General features: G+C 36.4%; 1 protein-coding gene across 4 annotated transcripts in view; it reads left to right on the top strand.

Annotated features, from left to right (window-relative positions):
- The window catches only part of UBR2 (ubiquitin protein ligase E3 component n-recognin 2), a 158,271-nt gene that overhangs the window by 46,989 nt on the left and 86,192 nt on the right, over positions 1 to 25,090 (top strand). For all 4 annotated transcript variants that reach the window (XM_069065948.1, XM_069065947.1, XM_069065949.1 and 1 more), the window contains exons 5-8: positions 9,311 to 9,441; positions 10,173 to 10,311; positions 10,781 to 10,843; positions 24,176 to 24,296. In XM_069065948.1, coding sequence (XP_068922049.1) covers positions 9,311 to 9,441; positions 10,173 to 10,311; positions 10,781 to 10,843; positions 24,176 to 24,296 — 454 coding nt within the window. The remainder of the gene's footprint in view (positions 1 to 9,310; positions 9,442 to 10,172; positions 10,312 to 10,780; positions 10,844 to 24,175; positions 24,297 to 25,090) is intronic.

Here is a 25,090-nt window from a genome sequence, read left to right as displayed (position 1 = left end):
TATATGTATGCAATCATTCAAAACATATTTCCATATTAGTTATGTTGTGAGAGAAGATATAAACAAAAAAAACCCACTAAAACATAAAAGAAAGTAAAAAATAGCATGCTTCAATCTACCTTCAAACTCCATCAGTTCCTTATCTGGTTGTGGACATAATTTTTCACCATGAATCCTTTGGAATTGTCTTAGATCATTGTATTGCCAAGAATAGCTGTTATTCACAGTTAATCATCATACAGTTGCTGTTACTGTGTACAATGTTCTCCTGGTTCTGTTTACTTCATTTTGTATCAGTTTGTGTAAGCTTTCCAGGTTTTTCTGAAATCATCCTGCTTGTCTTTTCTTATAGCATAATAGTATTCCATTACAATCATAACAGCTTGTTCAGCTGTTCTCCTATTGATGAACATCCCTCCAATTTCCAGTTCTTTGCCGCCACAAAAAGAGCTGCTATAAATATTTTTGTACATATAGGTCTTTTTCGCTTTAAAAAATATCTGGGATACAGAGGCTTAGTAATGATATTGATACATCATAGGTTATGCCCTTTGGGCATAGTTCCAAATTGGTCTCCAGAATGTTTGGATCAATTCAGTATTTGGCTTTTAAAGCTGCCCCCATAACTTTTGTAAACATATACACACACACACACACACACACACACACACACACACACTCACTCACTCACTGCGTTCCAGTGATACTCTGGGCATTTTTGCTGTCAACTCTCTTGTAGCTCTCATTCATCTCCATTTCTTGGCTTCCTTGGTTTTTATGTTATTTCTGCCAATTCCCCATTCCCCACCTTGGTTTTTCCCAGAATTTCACATAGTTGCTGTCACATAGTAGGAATTTAATAAAGGCTTATTGACTTCATTTAAGCAATATCAATTCAATTAAAATTTTGGGTTAACCAAAAATTTCACATATCTTTGCTGTTACCATCCCCCTCCCCCTTTTTTTTAAGCATAGATAATTAAGAATTGGTTTGGGTTTATAAAATATATAGCAAAAAACCCAAAAGATTATAGTTCATTATAATTTTTCAACCTCTGAATCAGTTTTGCTGCAGAAAGTAACCACAAGAAATAGTGGTTAGGAAGTAGCATAAAGAAGGCAAGTGTTCTAATGATATATTTCTTCCTGTGGTTTAATAAGTGACCCATAATCAAGTTCCGTATATGTTTTGGGCCTGTCTTACATGTTCATGACATGCCACTTCTTGCCTTTTTTGTTGTATAACAGTTGTTAGGCTGAACTAAAAGCAGGCTTTTGCAGTCTTCTTTAGAAGACCTGATTTTTTGAAAGAAACCTAGATGGTGTATGGTTCTGAAAGGAGTTTAAGAGATGATAGGTAAAAATTGCATTGCAAAGAATGAGAAATCTTTGGTTTTTTGAAGATGTTACTTTATCTTTCCAGTTTGTATTTTTGGTCTGTGGTAGAGCTAAAAATAGAACTGGGTACAGGGCTTTCACCCAAGATATTAACATCTTGGGATTGGGGAAAGGGTCTTTCCTTCAGCATGGGTGAGGGGAAACAGTCTAGAGCCAGGGTAGGAAACCTATGACCTCAAGACCACATTCGGCCCTCTAGGTCCTCAAGTGTGGTTCTTTGACTGAAGCCAAACTTCACAGAACAAATCTCCTTAATAAAAGGATTTGTTCTGTAAAACTTGGAGTCACTCAACAGGCTGCACCCAATGACCTAGAAGGCTGCATGTGGCATCAAGGTCTCAGGTTCTCCATCTCTAGTCTAGAGACTACCATCTCTATACCTTATTCTATATCTATGCCTCGATGACTTCTACCAACTAGTACCATATAGTCTAGCTGCATTCCCTTGGGCTGGCACCCCAGAGACCTGTAGGGTTTGCCTTCTTTCCATTCTAATCCCAGTGATAGCAAAGGACAGACTTCTTGTGAGTAGAATGTCCTTTTCTCCATGCAAACATACCCTCAATTGGACTGTCATTTGTCACTGTTTCCACCCTCAACTTCCTAAAATCAGTTAACAAGGTATATCCCAGGTGAAAAAATTTCTAATACTGCCTCTGTTCTGTTTACTTATCCCCCATCACTATCATAAGACTCTGTTAGACTGGGCTTTAGTGTGACCCATTGTAATGTTAATGGGATTTAAGATCTTCCCCATCCATTAATAGGCCTCATGTGGAGCCCATTAGGGGAAATTAGGGGAGGCTTGCTTGTAGGAAGGCTTTCACACATTGTACTAATTTCTAATTAGCCACTTAGTCATGAGGGTTGTGATGCCTTCTGGCTCTGAGAAGTATATATATACTCTGAGTTGGTTATTTTGCTTTGGGTACTTGCTTATGAGAAGGATCTTGTGATTCCCTGGTTGAGATTCTGAGTGGCCATATGTTCAGAGCTCCCTGCCTGCTCAGATGTAAAGGCTCTCTGGATCCAAGGATGTCTGTAAAGCGTATAGTTGATTCAAGCAAAGTCTTGTCTGTTAGTCTTTATTTCTCTGCTTGTATTTTCTCTGAAGTTCAGAGTGCTGACTTTTCCCCTGAATGTAATTTTTAAAAAAATGATCACCCCTTCAACAGCTATCTTTCCTAGTAGATCTAAGAACCTGTGCTAGTAGTCATCTTGGTTATGCCAGTGTGGTTGCTGCTATACCCATGGAGAAGAATAGTTTCCCCATAGCTTCTAAAGAACATGGTGGGGGCGGAGTCAAGATGGCAGAGTAGAAACAAGACATCTGCTGGGCTCCAGCTCCCACCACCTCCAATTCATGTAAAAGGTGACTCTGAACAAACGTTGGAGCCACAGAACCCACAAAATGACACAAAGAAGCTAACCTCCAGCTGAAGACAGGCCAGTAGGGAGCAGCCAGTGCAGCACTCTGGGAGGTAACCCCAGCCCCCTGAGCTGGAGGTTTTAGTCCCAGGGTGGCCACAGCCAGCCACCGGCTGGAGGGACTTCAGATCACCAGCAACTGTAGCAGTTTCCAGAATTATCAATACATAGATGCTAAGAACACAGTGAGAGGTCAGTGCAGTGTGGACTTTGAGATCTGGTAGTTTGGGAGTGCAGCCTTTATCCCCAAGAGGGAGAAGCCGCTGAGGCGCCGAGGCTTGCAGCCACCGCCCCATGGCAGCTTCAGCTCCTGGCCTGCAGGCTGTAGGGGGACCAAGTGACTAGTCTGAGGGGTAATCACTCTTGCTTTAACCTGCTTGGATCTGGATTGCACTCCAGGGTAGAAGTCCTGTGGTGTGTGACCAGCTTGCCAGAACATGTGGAGGCTTCAGAGAGGACACCTAACTAATACCTTCGGCAGCTGAGAAAACCCCAGTGATTGGGACGAAGCTCCCCTGTCTGGTAGCAGAGTCCTGCTATGGCAAAAAGCCCAAAAGTCAAGTAATTGAGTGGCAATATGAGTAAACAAGGTAAGCAAAGCAAACAGAGAAATCCAACATTAGACTCCTATTTTGGGGAGAAAAAGGAAGAACTTCTGCACCAAAAGCTTCCAAGAAAAATATGAGCTGGTTACAGGTCATAGAGGAGCTTAAAAAGGATTTTGAAAACCAAATAAGAGAAGTGGAGGAAAAATTGGGAAGAGAAATTTGAGAATGATGCAAGAAAATTATGAAATGAGAGTCAACAACCTGACTTAAGAAAATAACACCTCAAAAAAATAAACTAATTCAAAAGGTAAAAGAGGCTCAAAAAAGCAATGAGGAGAAGAATGCCTTAAAAAGTCAAATTTGCCAGATGGAAAAAGAAACTCAAAAGCTCACTGAAGAGAATCATTCCTTCAGAATTAGATTGGAGCAAATGGAAGCTAGTGACTTTATGAGAAATCAAGATACTATTAAACAGATCCAAACAAATGAAAAAATAGAAGGCAATGTGAAATTTCTCATTGGGAAAACCAATGACCTGGAAAATAGATCCAGGAGAGATAATTTAAAAATTATTGGACTACCGGAAAGCCACAATCAAAAAAAGAACCTAGAAATCATCCTTCAAGAAATTCTCAAGGAAAATTGCCCTGATATTTTAGAACCAGAGGGCAAAATAGAGGTTGAAAGAATCCACCAATCACCTCCTGAAAAAGATCCCAAAAAGAAAACTCCTAGGAATATTATAGCCAGGTTCCGGAATTCCCAGATCAAGGAGAAAATATTACAAGCAGCCAGGAAGAAATAATTTGAATACTGTGGAAACACAGTCAGGATAACCCAGGATCTGGCAGCTGCTACACTGAGGGATTGAAGGGCTTGAAATATGATATTCCAGAGGGAAAAGGAGCTGAGATTAAAACCAAGAATCACCTACCCAGCCAAACCGAGTATCATGTTTCAGGGGAAAATATGGTCATTCAGTGGAATAGATGACTTTCAAGCATTCTTGCTGAAAAAATGAGAGTTGAATAGAAAATTTGACATTTAGATACAAGAAGCAAGAGAAGCATGAGAAGGTAAACAGGGAAAAGAAACCATAAGGAACTTATCAAAGTTGAACTATTTACATTCCTATATGGAAAAATGATGATTGTAACTTATGAAACTTTTCTCAGTATGAGAATAATTGAAAGTAATAGAAGTGTTTGTGTGTGTATATATATACACACACATACATATATATGTCTATATATTAGGGTATATGGGCCTATAAATACATATGTGAATGTGTGTATATATGTGTACAGGTATACATAGATAGAGGGCACAGGACTTTAATGGGAAGGGATGATGCTTAAAAGGTGAAATTAAGAGGTGAGAGAGGAATATAATGAGAGGAGATAGGGAGAGATAGATTGGGGTAAACTTTCTCATATAGAAGAGGTAAGGGAAAATGGTTACAAAGGAGGGGAAGAACAGGAAGTCAAAAGGGAATGGGTCATCCTTATTCTCATTGAATTTGTCTTAGGGAGGAAATGACATACACACTAAATAGGGTATGTCACCCTACAGGAGAGTAGGGGGGAAGGGGATGAGAGGTGGGATGGTGGAAGGGAGGGCAGGCTCGCGGGGAGGGAAGTTGGAAGTACCCACTTTTGAAAAATGACAGGACCAAAGTACAGAATAGAACAAGTGGGAGGTGGGATAAGAGGGAGGAAATATAGTCAGTCTTTTATAATATATCCACTATGGGAATGTTTTGCATAGTTACACATGTACAATCTATATTGAATTGCTTATCTTCCCAGTAAGGGTGGGTGATGAGGGAGGAAGGGAATGAATCTGGAATTCAAAGTTTTAAAATAAAATGTTTAATATATATATATATATATACTATTATCAATATTATTTTATATGTAAATGGGAAATAAGATATACAGGCACTGGGGCATAGAGATCCATTGTGCCCTACTGGAAAGTTGGAGGGGGTATGGGAGAAGATATGGGAGAGAGCAGATTGGAGGAGGGGATATCCAGTGGGATAGCTATTTTGGGGTGGTGGGTAGGGGAGAAATGGGGAGAAGATTTGTAACTAAAAATCTTGCGGAATTGAATGATGTATACCAAAAATTAATAAAGCGTTTAATAAAAAAAAAAGAACATGGGTATGTTATATGTCCTTGGCATACTTATATAAGAGCTTTTCACTTTCTGTCCTGGAAAAAGGAAGGCTGAAACTTAAGCATCTTGACTGTCTCATTTGTAAAATGAATACATTATTACTTTTAATTTTTGCTTTATTGTTGTGGTATTTTAAGATTAGACTGTTTAAAACATTTTGCCATCTTTGATGGCATTGTATAATGCCTAATGTATGTTATTTTTTACGTTGTGAATTTAGTTACAAATAATATTGGGTGTCCCAGAAGTTTTCGTACAGCTTTAAACTTTAATAATTAAGTGGCCATTAAAAAAAAAAAACCTTTAAACTGAACTAGGACTTTTGGGACATCCTATATGGAGTAAATTTCCAGATAAAAACTTAAAATCCTGATTATTTGCATTTTCACTAAAGAAAAATAGTTATACAAGATTTACCCAAGTAAGAATAGCTTAAATGTTTATTCTCTTATTTCTTTCCAGATCTGTCTGTGTACTTAAATTTTCTTTTACCTTTATTTAAATTGATTCCTTTTTGCTTTTAAATTGCCTTTATTCCAAATATATCGGTATTATCCCTTCCACACTTCCTCTACTCAGTGAGCCATCCCTTTTAATAAGGGATTTTTTTTAAGGGGGGAAGGAGAAGAAAGCAATTTAGTAAAAACCAATCAATATTTTAACAAAGTCTAGCAATATGTTTGGTACTTCATACCCATAGTACACATTTCTTCAGTGAAGGGAGGTAGTTTTCTAACTCTGCTTCTGGTATCCACAATATGTAGATATTGCAACACAAATAGAAAATGCTAAAAACTATTTCCAGAAGAAGTGATAAAAGGTAATGAACAAACAGTACTAAAAAAGTATAAACTAATCATAATCATACGAAATATTGCTTTAGATTTCCTCATAATAAAAGAAATGTACATCAAAACAACTTGGTCATTTTAATTATGTAGTGTTCAGCCTTATTTTATTGTTCTTTTTATTTATTTTGTGATAGCCATCTGTATTGTTTTCTTGGTTCTGATTATTTGACCCTGCATCTATTCATAAACATCTTCCATGTGTTTCTGAAATGTTTTATGTTCTTTCTTAGAGGGAAATAGTAATATTACATTCATATTTGTTTAGCCATTCCCAATCGGTGGCATCTACTTTGTTTCCATTTTTTTGCTACCAAAAAAGGGCTGCTATGAATATTTCAAAGTATTTGGTGACCTTTCTTTTCATCTTTGATCTCCTTGAATAATAATATACCTAACAATGTGATCTCTGCATCAAGAGTGAACATTTGAGTCATTTGTTTAACATCATTGCACATTGCTTCCCAGAATGTATTATTCCCAGTATTCCCAGTAATGTATTACTGCACGTGACTTCCCATACCATCTCCAGTATTGACTGTCTCCATCTTTTGTGGTTTTTGCCAATTTACTAGATTAAGGTAAAACCTCAGAGTTGTTTTGATATATATTTCTCTTATTATGAGGGAATTTGGAGCAATACTTCATATGATTATGATTAGTTTATACTTTTTTAGTACTGTTTGTTCATTACCTTTTATCATTTCTTCTGGGAATGGTTTTTAGCATTTTCTATTTGTGTTGCAATATCTACATATGTAGATATCAGAAACCTCTCTGAAGTATATGTTTTTTCTTTGAATTTCTTTAATAATTTTGGTTTTTAAAATATCTCTCTCACTTTAGTATTGTATAGAGCTAGAGCAGGAAGGGATGTTTGAGGTCATTTAAATCCAACCCTTATATTTTGCAGATTAGGAAACTGAGGTCTATAGAGGCTAAGTGTCTTGCCCAAGGTCTACAAGTAGTGTGGTACAGTTACAATATTGATACCAGTGTCTCAGCAACAAGCCTTCAAAAACCCCGTTTTTGTTTCTCTAGAAGAATGACTTTTGCTTTTATATTTATTTTTTATATATATTTTTACATTTTTTTATATTTTACATACATCATCTTAATTTTTGAATACATCCTTTCCCTAATTGCCTACTTAATGAGCTCCATTCCTTGTAACAAAAAATAAGAAAGAAAGAAAAAAAGAAAACAGTTCAGCAGAATTAACCAAAATATCAACTGAGTTTGACAGTAAATGCAATGGTCTGCATTATACTCCCCACTCTCTCCAATGACAGTATCTTTTCTTTAAGTACCAGGTAGTCATACATTGTAATTTTATAATATTCAGTCTTATTTTGTTTCTTATTCTTTCTGTTATTGTTGTCATTGTACATATTGTTTTCCTGTTTCTGCAGGCTTTACTCTGCCTCAGTTCATGTAAGTTTTCCCATACTTTCAATTCTTCCTATTGTTTCTCATAGCATAGTAATTAATATTCCATTACATTCATGTACCACAATTTGTTTAGCCATTCTTCAGTTAATAGATAGCCCATATTTTAAATTTTTATATATGTCAACATTCCAATTTCTTTTGTTCCTGACCTTCCTAGGAAAAGATCTGCTATTTTCTTGATGAATGTTCTTTGTCATGGCTTTCTTCTGGCAGCTTCAAGGATTTTTTCCTTGTAATTTTGAAGTTATATAATAACATATAGCATGTCTTTGAAAGTTGAATTATGAACATCTTGTCAGAGTTCTATGGACTTGGTAAATTTTAAATTACTAAGTTTTTGTTTCTTAAGTATCTGTGTGAAGTTTTCCTAAATATTGTTCAGTCATTTTTTTTAGTCACATCTGACTTTTCATGACCCCATTTGGGGTTTTCTTGGCAATGATACTGGAGTGGTTTGCCATTTCCTTCTCCTATTCATTTTACAGATGAGGAACTGAGGCAAATAGGGTTAAATGACTTACCCAGGGTCACATAGCCAGTAAGTGTCTGAGACCAGATTTGAACTCAGGAAGATGAGCAATCCCAAAGTTGTATTTTGATCTAGCTTCCAGAGACTTCACTTGTTCTTTTGTCAAGCTACTCAGAATCTCTTTTCATTTCATACCTTTTTTATGAGCTTGTCTTTCTACTTCTATTTTGTTGTCTTTGATTTTATATTTAAATATAAAGATGATTCTGCTCTTGATTCTTTATTTTGAAATGGTTAGATTTTCTTTTGTTCATATCGCTCATATTTTCCCATTTCCTTATCATCCTTTTTCGTATTATTCAGCTCAAGTTCATTCTGTGATTCTTTTCAACTACACTAATTTCTTTTATTATCTATCCTGATTTTGTTTCCAGTGCTAATTTTTCCTTTAATTCTTTAAATGTGTTAATTGTCCACTTGAAGATGTCTCAGGGGTTAATACTTTCTGCAATTTATTTTTCCATCTACACTATTCTTCATGCTTTGGCCTTTGCTTTAGTTGAGCCATGCTTCTCAAAAACCGTATTTCTGTTCTTTTATCCTTTGTAAGTTCTTGTATCCCTTGTTCGGTGAAGAGTTCTTCTACCTTCCCTGTGGCAGGCGCCTGTTCTCAGTCTCTCTCAGCTGCTCCTCTTACTTACCTAGTCTCTCCAACTCTCCTTTTCCATGTTTTAGCTGTTATCAGGAAGTTTTGGTGATGATTGCTTTGTAGCATTGTCATAAAATGATGTTATAGGATGATTAAATGGAAACATCTGTGTGTGTGTGTGTGTGTGTTTGTGTATTTGGAGTAAGACTGGTGGCAAAGTGACCGATTAGGCTATTGTAGTAGTCATATGAGAAGATAAGAACATGAATAGGTTGGTGACTGTAATAATGTAAAGAAAGGGATGTATAATTTCGATCTACTGTGACATCCCTTTCAGGATCCTCTTGTACATTTAACAGAAGATATGATCGCAAGAACCTACAACATTTTTACAATTATGTTTCGCTATGCAGTAGATATATTAACATGGGAGAAAGAAAATGAACTGCCATCAGATTTAGAGATGGTGTAAGTACATAACTTATTTATCCTTTGTGTTTCAGTGTTTGTGGGGGCCTTAATGCATCATTTTTATAGGGGTCATTAGTAGGCTTTGAATACCTAGGGATTTGCCCTTCCCAGGCCCAGGAAACTAAATAGGAGACTAACCACCAAAGTCTGTTATTGAATCAAGTTATATTGAGTTAGATTAGCTCATAATATTGGATTTTCAGGTTTGAATTTTAAGGGAAACTAGGAATGATGAAAAAACTTTAACCCATTTTGAGTTGCTTTTAGTTTTTGTCTTGTGAAATACAGCATTTTGGTGACTGCTGGACAAAATGTTAGTCTTTATTTTTTACAGGACTTAAAGTGAAGTTTTAGAAGATCTGAACTATTTGCATTGTCAGTTAGTGATTGAATTTAAACCATGAACTTACATCTCAAAGAATCAAGTACTCATATGATAGAGAGGAAAAAATGGCTTCAGCCTTGGTTAGCTTTTTCAGCAACTGGAAAAGTATAAAATGTAGACAACTAGAAGGAATTTTGCAATGAGCAATAAATTTCCAACTTACTACATTTTTATTATGACTGATCAGATAGAAAAACTAAACTATCAGATAGCTTAATCTTTACTCTTTTTTTAGAATTACTGAAAACCTAGACTTACTGATTCCAGTTAGTACTGTAACCAAAATAAATTTTTTTTCTTAGATTTGAGAAACCAGTAACTACATGATTTCTTAATCCCACAGAGGGAAGAGTGACACTTACTATTGCATGCTGTTTAATGATGAAGTTCATACATATGAACAAGTAATTTATACCCTTCAAAAAGCGGTTAACTGCACTCAGAAAGAAGCCATTGGCTTTGCAACCACAGTAGATCGAGATGTAAGTAATATTTTATTAATGATGTAAAAGAGAGAATTTCCTAAAGAAAATTCTAACATTTAATTTTCTATAATAATTTTTCTCAGAGATAATTACAGTGCATCTGAGCTATTTTTCTTTTTTCTAAATGTGTTTCTATGCACATTATTAAGTAATTTAAAAATACTCCCTGATAACTAAAATTATTAGAAGATATCAGATTGCTGTTATCCTGCCAGGGAGTAAAAGTGCTCAATTGTTGAGTCAGAATTAATTCTTACTTTACTTTAATATGTAATTTATTGAATAATGGTTTAAAAAAGTTTTGAAAGTTTGACATGCACATCTTTGAATTTATTTTTCTATCCAATAATGGAGTCAGAACCATTATTTATATGACATAGTGTAATTATTTTTTAAAGTGTTCAATTTTTTTTCCTCGTGTGAATTTATTTATGCTGACTGTAATTCAAAAAATTTTTATCTTAAGGGACGTAGGTCCGTTCGATATGGAGATTTCCAGTACTGTGAACAAGCAAAATCAGTGATTGTGGTAAGTACTATTAGAGCTATCTATTCTATGTTAATAACAGATAGCAGTTCCAGAGTTTATTGGGTTTTTTTAAAGACTTAACTCCTTTTCTTATTTTAAGGTTTATCATACCAAAAAATTTTAAGTATTTCTAATTATTACATGTTCCTGTTATAGATATATCTCCTTCCTGCCCCTCACCCAATTATTTAAAAGTTATAATTAAGGTTTAGGGCCTGTACAGAATTTAGATAAGACTTATTTTTCTTTCACCTTCTCTGATACCTGTATGTCAAAGTAATGGTCTTCTATAAGAATGGCCACTGTTCCTCCAGAAAAGTTTCTAGAGCATCCATGGATAGAGACTTTAGGCAATTCCATGAAAATGAAATTGATATATTAGCAGCCAGAGTTTTCAATTCAAGGGGACTTTGCCTTTCTTGCTTCTGAAATCTTCTGTACAGGTGAAGGACATTTGCTATTTATTCTGATAGTGTACCTGATACCAGAAGAACAACATTTTCATTCAAATAGACAAAATATTCCTTACAATGAATGGTTTTGTTTCTTCATTGTAGAATTCAGTGAAGTTGAACTACCTGATATCTGAGGTCTCTTCCAACTCTATGTGATACTATAATTCTCTTAGATATTCTCTGTTCATTCTTTCAAATATCATAAAATTCTTGTTACATTTTATATAAATATAATCTAAGTTTAATATTGCTCCCCAATCTGAAATAATCAAGTAAGAGGCACAGTTCTGATGATCAAATATTTAGATATTTAAGTATGTAGTAGTCATGAGTATAAAAAGCTGCTGTTGGCTAGAAATGTAATGTGGATTTATAAAGTGCTGTCCACTTAATTTAATTTTGGAGGCTTATTTCTTGTCCTTTTAGTAATGTGTTGTCAGAAAGGCAACCTAGTATTAACAGTAGTAAACACTGGATTTAGAATCAGAGTACCTGGGTTGAAATCTCAGCTCTTCTCATAAGCTATGAGACCTTGGGCAAGTCACTGGCCTTCTCTGGGGCTCAGTTTCCTTATCTGTAAAGGATTTACACTAAAATGATCTGAGATCCCTTCTAGTTTTAAATGTGTAATTCTCTAACTAAAGACGTAATAACTCATGTATGCAATATTTTTAGGTTTTCAAAAGTTAGAAAGGTAAGTACTAGAAGTATGACAGATGGAGAAACTCATTCTTTGGGGTTCAATAACTTATTGATGGTTACAGTTTCTGGAGGGAGGTTCAAATCCAGATCCTTCAATTTCATCTCTTCACCTCATTCTGCTTAAATATTGAACGCATTTTTACTCACAAAATAGACCTAATATTTACTGTTCTTACTTTGTATTTAGGCTAGGTAGATTCAATTTTCAGGAGGTTTCTCTGCCACTAAGAAGCACTAAACCTATTATCTTTAGTGTATATTACCACAGATTGTCAATAGTTGCCTTGGAAATGTGGATTTTCTGCCTCATTATACTTGAATCATGGTGATAGGAACAAGGGTGGGCTTAACCCCATTTATCCCTTTTAAAAAATTTGTATAGTTTTGAAAAATTAAATAATTAAAACATAAGCAGTAAGGAATACTTTCAGATAAACATAAAAAAGTAAGATTTTAAAAAATAAATAGTACATTTTTGTACTTTTACTAAATTTTAATTATTATCAATCTTAATTTGATCTTTAATTGTATTCCCAAACCTACTTACAAATTCCTAATTTATTTTTTAATCAGACTTGCAGTTCATTTAGTTAAAAAATACTTTTGACTCTTCCCTCAGTTAAGTGCTAGATAGTGCCAGACTGGTTTGGTTGCTTTGTGTTTTCTAATACCTTAGTTCTGGGGTAAAACTCAGTTTCTTGTCTTTTATCAGTACCCCAAAAGTAAGAAAGAAGTCAGACACATCGCTAAAATTTCATGCCAACAGTTTGCAACTACATAAATCTTCTTTCAGTCAAAAGAGAATAATCCACTCTTTTAAATTAAAGGGGTAGGAAAACATTCCCTCCTACTAAGAAATGTGAATAACACTTCTGACAATTAAGGTTACCACAGCAACTTATAATTTTTACAGAATGCCTTCTGTTGCCTACTTACTTTTTTCAAAATATAGAACTGACATCTATTAGAACAAAATATTTTTAAGCAAAAACTTAACTTGCTTTTTCAACAGATTTAAATTTTTTTTTTCATTTTTCAAATGCTTTATTAACTTTTAATTTACATCATTCATTTCCGCCAGATTTTGAGTTACAAATTTACTCTCCATTTTTCCCCTATCCACCACCCCAAAATAGCAGTCCCAGAGGATATCCCCTCCTCCAATCTGCTCTCTCCCATATTTTCTCTCATACCCCTTTTGACTTTTCCAGTAGGGCATGGTGGATCTCTATGCCCCAGTGCCTGTATATCTTATTTCCCAATTACGTGTAAAATAGTATTAATAATAGTGTATATATATATATATATATATATATATATATATATATATTTCTTTTTTTTTTAAGCATTTTATTTTAAAGCTTTGAATTCCAGATTCATTCCCTTCCTCCCTTGTCACCCACCCTTACTGGGAAGATAAGCAGTTCAGTATAGGTTGTACATGTGTGGCTAATGCAAAACATTAACACAGTAGATATATTGTAAAAGACTGACTATATTTCCCTCCCTCCTATACCACCTCCTACTTGTTCTATTCTCTACTTTGATCCTGTCCCTTTTCAAAAGTGGGTGCTTCCAACTTTCCTCCCCCCCAGCGTGCCCTCCCTTCCATCATCCCCCCTACTCTCCTGTAGGGTGAGATACCCTATTTAGTCTGTATTTCATTCCCTCCCCAAGACAAATTCAATGAGAATAAGGTTGACCTATTCCCTTTTCCCTTCCTATTCTTCCCCTCCATTGTAACCATTTTCCCTTGCCTCTTCTATATGAGATAGTTTACCCCATTCTGTCTCTCCCCATCTCCTCTCATTATATTCTTCTCTCATGTATATTTCTATTCTCTTCAATTATTTTATACTGAGAAAAGTTTCATCAGTTACAATTATTGTTTTTCCATGTAGGAATGTTAATAGTACAACTTTGATAAGTTCCTTATGGTTTCTTTTCCCTGTTTACCTTCTCATGCTTCTCTTGCTTCTTGTATCTGAATGTCAAATTTTCTATTCAACTCTCATTTTTTCAGCAAGAATGCTTGAAAGTCATCTATTCCACTGAATGACCATATTTTCCCCTGAAACATGATACTCAGTTTTGCTGGGTAGGTGATTCTTTGTTTTAATCCCAGCTCCTTTGACCTTTGGAATATCACATTCCAAGCCATTTGATCCCTCAGTATAGAAGCTGCCAGATCCTGGGTTATGCTGATTGTGTTTTTACAATATTCAAATTGTTTCTTCCTGGCTGCTTGTAATATCCTCTCCTTGATCTGGGAATTTCGGAACCTGGCTATAATATTTCTAGGAGTTTTCTTTTTGGGATCTTTTTCAGGAGGTGATCAGTGGATTCTTTCAACCTCTGTTTTGCCCTCTGGTTCTAAAACATCAGGGCAGTTTTCCTTGAGGATTTCTTTGAGGATGATTTCTAGGTTCTTTCTTTGATCATGGCTTTCAGGTAGTCCAATAATTTTTAAATTATCTCTCCTGGATCTATTTTCCAGGTCAGTGGTTTTTCCCATGAGATATTTCACATTGCCTTCTATTCTTTCATTTGTTTGGATCTGTTCAACAGCATCTTGATTTCTCATAAAGTCATTAGCTTCCATTTGCTCCAATCTAATTCTGAAGGAATGATTCTTCTCAGTGAGCTTTTGAGATTCTTTTTCCATCTGACAAATTCGGCTTTTTAAGGCATTCTTCTCCTCATTGGCTTTTTGAGCCTCTTTTTCCATTTGAGTTAGTCTATTTCTTAAGGTGGTATTTTCCTCAGTCAGGCTGTTGACTCTCCTTTCATAATTTTCTTGCATCATTCTCATTTCTCTTCCCCATTTTTCCTTCACTTCTCTTATCTGCTTCTTAAAGTCCTCTATGGCCTGTAACCAGCTCATATTTTCCTTTGAAGCTTTTGGTGCAGGAGTTCTGACTTCACTGTCTTCCTCCTATTCCATGCTTTAATCCTTTTTCTCCCCAAAATAGGAGTCTAATGTTGGGTTCTTCTCTTTGCTTTGTTTCCTTTGCCTGGTCATGTTGCCCCTCAGTCACTTGACCACTGGGCTTTTTGCCACAGCAGACTCTGCTGCCAGACAGGGGAGCTTCATACCAAATGCTGGGGTTTTCTCAGTTGCCAGAGGTCTTAGTTGGGTGCCCTTGCTGAAGCTTCCACATGCTCTGGCAAGCTGGACACACACCCCAGGACCTCCACCCAAGACCGCAGTCCAGGTCAAAGCAAGTTAAAACAAGAGTGATTACCCCTCAGACTGGTGCTTGATCCCCTTACACTCTGCAGGCCGGGAGCTGAAGCTGCCCCATGGTGGCTGCTGCACTGCTGCCCTCAGCGGCTTCTCGCCCCAGGGGCAAAAGCCGAAACACTCCCAACTACTGGGTCCCAAAGTCCACAGTGCACTGACCTCTCACTTTGTCCTTAGCATCTATGTGTTGATAATTCTGGAAACCACCACAGCTGCTGGTGATCTGGAGTCCCTCCAGCCGGTGGCTGGTCTGGGGCTAAAACCTCGGGGTGGAGCTGGGTTCAGCTCCCAGAGCCCTGCGCTATCTGATTCCTGCCAGCCTGCCGGGCTGTCCTCAGCAGGAGGTTAGCTTCTCTGTGTCATTTTGTGGGTGCTGTAGCTCCAAAGTTTGTTCAGAGTCCCCTTTTACATGAATTGGGGAAGCCGGAGCCACACTGAGGTCTATATCAGCAATGCAATATTCACAATGCCTATGGCAATTATAAATATGTTGATGTGGTTATTAATCACAAAATATACCAGGCTCTCTATCTGGGGGATAAAGCTAGAACATTTATTAAAATACCAAATGACCAAGTCCCAAAACCAGAAAGTCAAAGCCACCAGAGTAGTTATGAAATTGGCACAGGTAGATAAAGTAGAAAGCACCCACATTCTCAAGCCTTTAAAACAGAACAGGCTACCTCAGGCAAAGGTCTTCCTCTCCCCACTAACAGCAACTGCTCAGCGTCCAGGAAGCATGCTCCTGGCAGCTCCGGCCCCTGGCAGTCCTCAGCAGGAGTTGTTAGTAGAAATTCTGGCTGGCTCAAAAAGGGGTTCACGCCTCCACCACCACCTTGGCCACTACCACTACCACTGCCGCTGCCTCTGCTGCTGTTGCTACCGCTGACGCCACCACTGCCCATCACTGCAGGAACTTTAGCTTGGCTTCCGCTTCCTCTTGCCCCACCCCTTCCTGCTACGTCAGCAAGTCCAGTGGGGCATAGAAGATCTTTAAATCCCATAACCCTTACATTCGGCCCCAAGATCTTTCATGTGCCTTACTTGGCAAAAATACATTAGGAATAACCGGTATCAACATAATTTCACAACAATATAACAAGGATAGCATACAATAAACACAGAAAACAATTAATGTAATGCCAAGCAAAGGCTACTTCCCAAGGTTCAAAATACTAGCATAGCTGCTCTCCGTTTTATTCAGTGACAAATTAAGAACAGAGAATAAAAATATAGCATAATTAAAAATACAGCATTCACCAAGTGTAATTCAATCAAGTACTACTCCACCCCCTGGACATTATAATTCATTTAGTCAATCCCAAAGACCCTCTCCTAAGTACTACTCCACCCCTAGGCAGTACATTCATTTAGTCAACCACAAAACCCCTCTTCTCAAATGGAGATTAGTTTCCAATCATAAGTAAAGTACATTCATTTGGTCAATCACAGAGCACAAAAAAGTCAAAAGTTTCCCACCCTTGGATTACAACTGAATAAGGCCATCTACCCCAGAGTTACAACAAGCTTAAGCACAGCATTTAATACCCAAAAGAGGTCTTTTCTTCATCTTGACCCAAGACAAGTTCTCAGCAATCTTTGTTCCTGGGGAGACAAAGCTTAGCAAAGCCACAAGATACATTGCCAGTCTCTTCATTAATTCATTCTCTGTCTGCAGAACAGCCCTAGGACCCCTGAAAACATTAGCAAAACCCTCTTCCAGGATTTCTGTAAACATACAACAAGAAAATCCTTCTTCAGGGTTTATGAACCAACAGCAAGGTTGCAGAACCTCTGCAACAACAGGACTGTCCTTCACCAGTGGACAGAATTCACTCTCTGTCTGCAGAACAGTCTCAGGAGCTCTGAACCAACAGCAAGGCTTCAGGACCTCTGCAACAACAGGACTGTCTTTCACCAGTGGACGAATCTGGCAAAACAACATCAAAACAGACAAAGTACCAGCATAACAGCCATGTCTCCTCAGTCCTTGGCAGCTCAGGGTGGCAGCTCTCAAAAGTCCTGGGCAATTTGAACTGGCCCTCAGCAGTCTTCTCCATCTCTGCCTCCACGATGCTGCTTCAAAAAATTCGTCTTTCTCTCTCTCTGCTTGTGTCTCTCTAAAATTCATGTCACCAGCTCCTCCCAGTTCAGCCCTCTCTTTTCACATCAACAAGTCCATCCCACAAGTGGGATTCACAAGCTCTGGGTTTTAACACAGTCAATCCAAAAACCAAGCCAATACAGGGGGGATCTTTAAATTCCAATACTATTACAAGGTCCTGCTTCTACTCCTCCATCTTCGAGATTTAAATTGTTTTAATTGGGGAGCAAAATCCTAGGACATGTGCTTAAGCAATAGAATTGGATTTTGCTTATAATAGCTCCTTATGCATAGTCTTCATCTAAGATTTCAGTGTTCAATAAGTCAAAAATATTTAAATTAAGGAGTTAAAAGATGTCTTGAACATTTCATGTAATTCAACTGCTGGTGATACTTAATCTCAAAAGGGAAGAACTTTTAAAATTGAACTATCAGCATTTATTCTAAACTGAAATATTTTCAGAACAAGACATTTTTAAATGCCATTTATTATTTTTTTTTTTCTGTTTTTTGGAGGGGGGAAGGCAGGGTAATCGGGGGTTAAGTGGCTTGCCCAAGGTCACACAGCTAGTAAGTGTTAAGTGTTGGAGGCCGCATTTTAACTCGGGTCCTCCTGACTCCAGGGCTGATGCTCTATTTACTGGGCCACCTAGCCACCCTACCCATTCATTATTATTAACAAGTTGGATTGGAAAAAAAATTTAACTTGAAGGTAGTTATGGGAAGATGGCAGAATAAGGCAAGAAATTACCTGGCTCTCCCAAATTCCCTCCAAAATAATTTAAATAGTGCCTTAGGTGCCTTAAGATGACTTTTAGAGCAGCAGAAATAATTAAAAGTTGTGTTAGAGTAAATGTTCAAACTCAAAAGAAGACAATGAAGTCAAAATAGCTACTTGTAAAGCTTCAGGAAAAATGTAAAATGGTCACAAGTTTACAAAGAGTTCATGGAAGAGCTTTAAAAAGACTTGAAAAATCAGTAGAGAGCTAGAGGGAAAATTGGGGAAAGAAATTAGCAATGGGGGAGGCTAGGTGGCGCAGTGAATATAGAGCTGGCCCTGGAGTCAGGAGGACCTGAGTTCAAATTTGGCCTCAAACACCTTTAGCACATACTAGCTGTGTGACCTTGGGCAAGTCATTTAACCCCAATTGCCCTGACTTCCCTCCTCCAAACCCCTCCCCCCCCCAAAAAAAAAAGAACGCTATCATTCCTGGGATAGTTAGAAGGAGTGTGCGTAGATGGAGGACGTGGGGTTGAGGTGATTATGATGGGATGATTCTAAAAACAGAATTGGATAGGAAAAGGCAAAATTATCTCGAAAAAGAGGTGTGAAGGCAAGAGTTACAATGGCAAGGAAGGATGGGGTGGAGGGCAGGTAATGTGGGAACCTCATAACATGGCTGTATTTAAAACTCTTCTTCACTCAATAGGAACGGGAATGCGAGGGGACAGGCTACGGGAGGACCTTTCAGAAGGACGTGTGCTTTAGGGAGGCAGTGGTCATAAGTACATTAGGCTTCAGGGGCAGGACAGAGCAAAAAGAGAAAGAAAGATGAAGGTGCCATCGATGATGAGCATTCAGCAGCATTACTGTTATTTGGCACAGCGTTCTCCTGCTTCTACTCATTTCGCTTTGCATCAGTTCATGTAAGTCTTTCCAGGTTTTTCAGAGAGCATCCTGCTCATCATTTCTTATGGCACAATAATGTAACACAACTTTCTTAGCCATTCCTGAATTGATGGACGTCCCCTCAGTTTCCAATTCTTTGCCACCACTAAAAGAGCTGCTATAAATATTTTTGTACACATAGCTCCTTTTTCTTTTTGCTTTTTTTGTCTCTTTGGGCCATAGACCTAGTAGTGTTATTGCTTGGTCAATGTAGCCTTTTGGGCATAGTTCCAAATTGCTCTCCAGAATGGTTGAATCAGTATACAACTTCACCAACAATGCATTACTGTCTTAATTTTCTCACATCCCCTCCAACATTGTCATTTTCCTTTTCGGTCATATTAGTCATTCTAATAGGTATGGGGTGTAGTTCAGAGTTATCTGAATGTGCATGTCTCTAATCAATAATGATTAGAGCATTTTTTCATATGACTATTGATAGCTTTGATTACTTCATCTGAAAAGTGCCAGTTCATATACTTTCACCAATTATCACTCAAGAAATGACTCTTATTTCTGTAAATCTGATTCCACTTTCTACATGTTTGAGAAATGAGGTCTTTATGAGAGAAGTGTGTTATAAATTTATTTCCCCCATCCTAATTCCCCCTTTTATCATACTCTATTTTTTCCCCCTCTCCATTATTAAAAGTGTTTTGCTTCTGCTTTTATTTCCCCCAATCTTCCCTCTCTTCTGTCATTCCCCTTCTACTTTCCTGTATGGTAAGATAGATTTCTATATCCAACTGCAAATTATATTGAATTTAAAAGGTTTTGTACAAATAAAACCAATGTAGCCAAGATTAGATGGAAAGCAGAAAGGGGGGGTGGATTTTTATAGACAGTTTCTCAGATGAAGACCTTTTTAAAAATATATATAGAAAAAAATAGAGAGAGAGAACTGAGTCAAATTTGTAAGAATAAGAATCATTCCCCAAATGAGAAAGGGTAAAGGGATAAGAACAGGCAGTTTTTAGAAAAAGAAATCAAAGCTATCTATGATCATATGAAAAAATGCTCTAAATCATTACTGATTATAGAGAAATACAAATTAAAACAACTTTGAGCTATCATCTCATACCTATAAGATTGGCTAAAATGGTAAAAGGGGGGAAATGAAAAGTACTGGAAGGGATGTGGAAAAATTGGAATACTAATGCACTGTTGGTAAAGTTATGAACTAATCCAACCATTTTGGAGAGCAATCTGGAATTATGCTTAAAGATTTATAAAATTCTATATACCCTTTGACCCAGCAATACTACTATTAGGTCTGTTTCCCAAGGTGATAAGGGAAAAAGGAACAGAACCTATATGTTCTAAAATATTTGTAGCAGCTCTCTTTGTGATGGCAAAGAACTGGAAATCAAGAGGATGTCCATCAATTGGGGAATGGCTGAATAAGTTATAGTATATGATTGTGATAGAATACTACTATGCTGTAAGAAATAACAAGCAGGTTGATTTTGTTTGTTTGTTTGCTTTTTGGAAGGGGGAAGACTGGGAAATTGGGATTAAGTGACTTGCCCAAGGTCACGTGGCTACTAAATTTTAAGTATCTGAAGTTGGATTTGAAATCAGGTCCTCCTGACTCCAGGGCCAGTGCTCTATTCACTGTGCCACCTAGCCGCCCCAGCAGGGGCAGGTTGATTCTAGAAAAACATGGAAAGACTTGCATGAAATGAGCAGAACCAAGAGAACGTTGTATTCAGTAATAGCAATATTGTTCAAAGAGTAACTGTGAATGACTAAGCTTTTCTGAGTAGTATGAATATTCAGATCAGCCGCAGAGGACTTAGGAAGGAAGATGCTATTCACCTCCAGAGAAAGAAATGGTGTATGGAAGTATGCATTGTATAGTTTCACATATATCTGAGTCAAATGTTGGCCTTCTCTAGTGTAAGGTTGGGATGGTGGGGAACAGCTGGGAACTAAAAATTTAACAAAAAATAAATAAGATTAATTTTTTTAAAAAGAAAATTTAGGGGTGTCCAGGTAGCACAGCGAGTAAGAGCACCGGCCCCAATGTTGGGATGACCTGGGGGATCGAATCTGGGCTCAGATACTTAGCACCACACCCAGAAATAACTGGCCGTGTAACCTTGAGCAAGTTACTTAACCCTAATTACTTTAAAAAAAAAAAAAGAGAAAATTTAAATTGGGAATAATCACCTTTTAAAAAAAAAAAAAAACTAAAAATGGAGTAAAGGCAGGGACTCACCTGAGCTCTCCCAAATTCCCTTTCATATAATGTTAAAATAATGCCCCAAAACAAATTCTGAAGCTGCAGACCCAACAAAAGGACTAGATGAAACAATTTTTCATACCAGGACAACTTAAAAAGTCATCAGGAAAGATTTGTTTCACTAGGGTGAGAGTGGAGCAAATTATAAATAGGAAAGATCAAAACAAGAGATAGCATTATAGGATGCAAAAAAAAAATTACAGGATCATTTTGATTGTATTAAATTAAAAAGGTTTTGCATAAACAAAACCAATGCTGCTCCAATTAGAAGGAAAGTAGAAAACTGAGAAAAAAAATTTCAAAGAATAAAATAACAAATTTCTTTGATAAAAGCCTCATTTCTCAAATATATAGAGAACTGAATCAAATTTATAAGAATGAAAATTATTCCCCAGCTGATAAATTATGAAAAGATATGAACAAGCAGTTTTCAGAAGAAGAAATTAAAATTATTTGTAGTCATATAAAAATTCTCTAAATCATTACTGATTAGAGAAATAGGAATTAAAACAACTCTGAGGTACCTATCAAACTGACTACATGCTTGAATAAGAAAATGACAAATGTTAGAGGGGGTGTGGGAAAATTGGAACTCTAATGCACTGTTGGAGTTGTGAACTATCCAACTCTTCTGAAGAGCAATTTGGAATTATTCCCAAAAGACTATAAAACTCTGCATACCGTTTGACCCAGCAAAACCATTACTAGGTCTGTATTCCAAAGAGTTTAAAATTTTTTAAAAAAGGAAAAGGACATACATGTACAAAAATATTTATAGCAGCCTTCTTTGTTATAGCAAAGAATTGAAAGTCGAGATGGCCATCAGTTGGGGAATGGTTGAACAATTTGTGGCTTATGATTGTGTTGCAATACTATTGTGTTAAAAGAAATGATGAGCAGTTTGCTATCAGAAAAGCCTGGAAAGACTTATATGAACTGATGGAAAGTCAAATGAGGAGAGCTAGGAGGACATTGTACACAGTAACAGCAATGATGTACAATGATCAGCTATAAATGACTTACCTGTTCTCAGCAATAGCATGATCTAAGACAATTCTTAAGGACTCATGAAAAATGCTGTCAACCTCCTGACAACTGATGAAGTTTGAATGCAAGTTGAAGCATACTTTTTTCAACTTTATTTTCCTTCGGTTTTTTTTTTGTCTGTCTTCTCTTTTACAACGTGACTAATATGGAAATGTTTTGCATGATTGCATATGTAAAACTTACATAAAATTGATTACATTATCAATGAGGGGTAATGGGAGAGAGAAATAATTTGGAACTCAAAATTTCAGAAAGCAATTGTAAAAAAAACTTTATATGTAATTGAAAAAATGTTAAAGCATAGAATAATTTTAAAATGAACTAAATGTATTTACCTGAGCAAAAAGCAGCTTTGATTGTAATCAGAAAATAATATGATGAACAGATACTTCAGTGCTAAAAAAAAAAAAAAGATTGGCTTCAAAATCCATTGAATAAAAGCACATATTTTTGAGCTTCTAGTTTGTTATTTTCTTTTAATAAAGTTTAAGGAAAAATCAGGTAGTAGAATATTTAAAAGAGGTGGGGTGGGTGATTTTTTTTGTTGGCTATGTAAAAAAACAGACTCATGACCTATGAATACCTTGTCTAGAATGTAAATAGAACAGTTGGCACTATCACAGATTTGTGTTTAGATGACCATTTGAAACTTTAGCCTGTTTTAGTTTGGTCATCATTAAACTTTCCTATGAAAATAACACCTTTTTATCATATGTTGATATATTGACTACAGAAACACATTGAGGTAATTGGTAAAGAATTTTTAAAAGGCACATTGATCAGCATATAAGGAAAAGTTATAGAAGTACTAAAGATTTTTTTTAAGCTGTTTAGATTTTGGACCAATTTTCTATGGTAGAATTTCTTGGGAATGGCTATTTGTTCTTTAGGTTTCATATAAAGTGTGACTCAATAATTTTCTCATATAATTTTCAAGAAATACATCACCATGTTTCAGGTGAACAGGCTTTTGCCCTTAAGGACAAATATTCTAAAATATTTAAGACAAATCAAGTGTAATGGTCAATTTTTTGCCCATGTGCAATTTTGTACTGTGAAACTTTGAATCCATAATTTCATCAGTGTAATAACTTCTCTGTCAATGGAGATCCAAGAGTCTTCATACTTTCTCATATATGATTGTTTTCTATGTCTTCCCATAAATCTCTGTTGACCTACCTAACACATGAGAGGCCTTCCTTATCTTTCAATGTTAATATTATTCTATCAGTGTTAATAATATACCAATTGAGCTGCCTCTCTGTCATCTTTTATTCTTATTACATGTAGTACATAAAAATGGATCATCTCTTTTTCCACTCACAAATAGCCTCAATTGAGTCATTTACACCAGTTCTTACATCCTCGATAATGTGCTGCAACCTTGTTTATGCACATTATATCTTTTTTTTTTCCTTTTGGGCATCAAAAATCCATTTTTAAAAAACCTCTTTACTTACTGTTTTTTCAAGTAGTTTAGGTATAATGCTATAGCGTTCAGAATCAAGAACCTTTTAGGTAATTTGCTATTTTAATTTTCCTGAGACTGGGGGGTGGGGGTGTTCCATCTAAGTACATCACTGAAATAATTTTGGCCTTTAAGATTGAGACTTTTGGAGTAGCTAGGTGGTACAGTGGATAGAGCACTAGCCCTGGAGTCTGGAGGACCTGAGTTCAAATCCAGCCTCAGACACTTACTAACTGTGTAACCCTGGCCAAGTCACTTAACCCCAATTTCCTTGCCAAAAAAAAAAAAAAAGAATGGGGCTTTTGCAGACTTGAGCAGTTAAGGATCATTGCTATGTTAAATAAAACAATTACTCAAATCTCTAAGTTCTGTAATTCATTCTGCTTTTTCTTTTTAAGAGAAATACCAGTCGACAGACTAAACCATTGAAAGTGCAAGTAATGCATTCATCTATTGTTGCACATCAGAGTTTTGGTTTGAAGCTTTTGACTTGGCTTGGCAGTATTATTGGATACTCAGGTATGTTATGTACTCTCTTAATAATGGGCTAAATATTATTAAGGAATGTTATAGCATCATATCTAAATCATTTGAAAAAACAGCAAGTGAAGAGATTTTTTTTAATTGAATTTGATGCCCTTGACAATTCCCCAGCACCACCTCATCAATTTGCATGTGTAGATATACTCACGGTAATTTATGTTTAGTTCATAGTATGACTCTTAATTGGTGTTAGTCATGTTTAGACTTGGGGGTTTGTTGTTGTTTTACTACCAGAATGTTTCCTTTATATTTTTGTCATCAAAATTCTGACTGATTTGTATTTGAGCAATACAGTTAAAATAGAGCATCTTACTTTGCTTTCCTCCATATAGTTTGAGAATTTGCCTTTGGGCATTTTTTATATGTAGTCGTCATTAGAGAATTCAGAACCTTCTTATTTCTTTATTTCTCATGTGCCTACCAAAGCCCAAAAAACAAGCATTATTCCTGGCAGGGAAGGGAAGAGCAGGAATGTGTCTGAGGTATCCCACATACTTTATTCAAGAGAAGTGCTGAAACAGAGGAGTAATTTTGAGAACTTCCAAGTGTCTTGTCAGATATCTGGAATATTTTTGCTGTCAAGTTTTCAGTACATTTTCACATTGTTTTATGCCATATGGAAAGGTGAGATTCTAGAAATTTGGGGGAACTTATTTACTGGCCTATTAAATTGCCAGTGAATTTCACAGATTTTTTTATGCCCTCATTTAAGTTATTTTCTTTGATGGTAATAAAAAAGGATATTGATATTTTTCATAAGAATTCTTGAA

Source organism: Petaurus breviceps, unplaced genomic scaffold (genome assembly GCF_028583685.1).
Source record: "Petaurus breviceps papuanus isolate PSGF00001 unplaced genomic scaffold, PetGlider_PUasm1.0 90701, whole genome shotgun sequence".
Classification (NCBI taxonomy): domain Eukaryota; kingdom Metazoa; phylum Chordata; class Mammalia; order Diprotodontia; family Petauridae; genus Petaurus; species Petaurus breviceps.
This window is presented reverse-complemented; position numbering and strand designations above follow the sequence as displayed.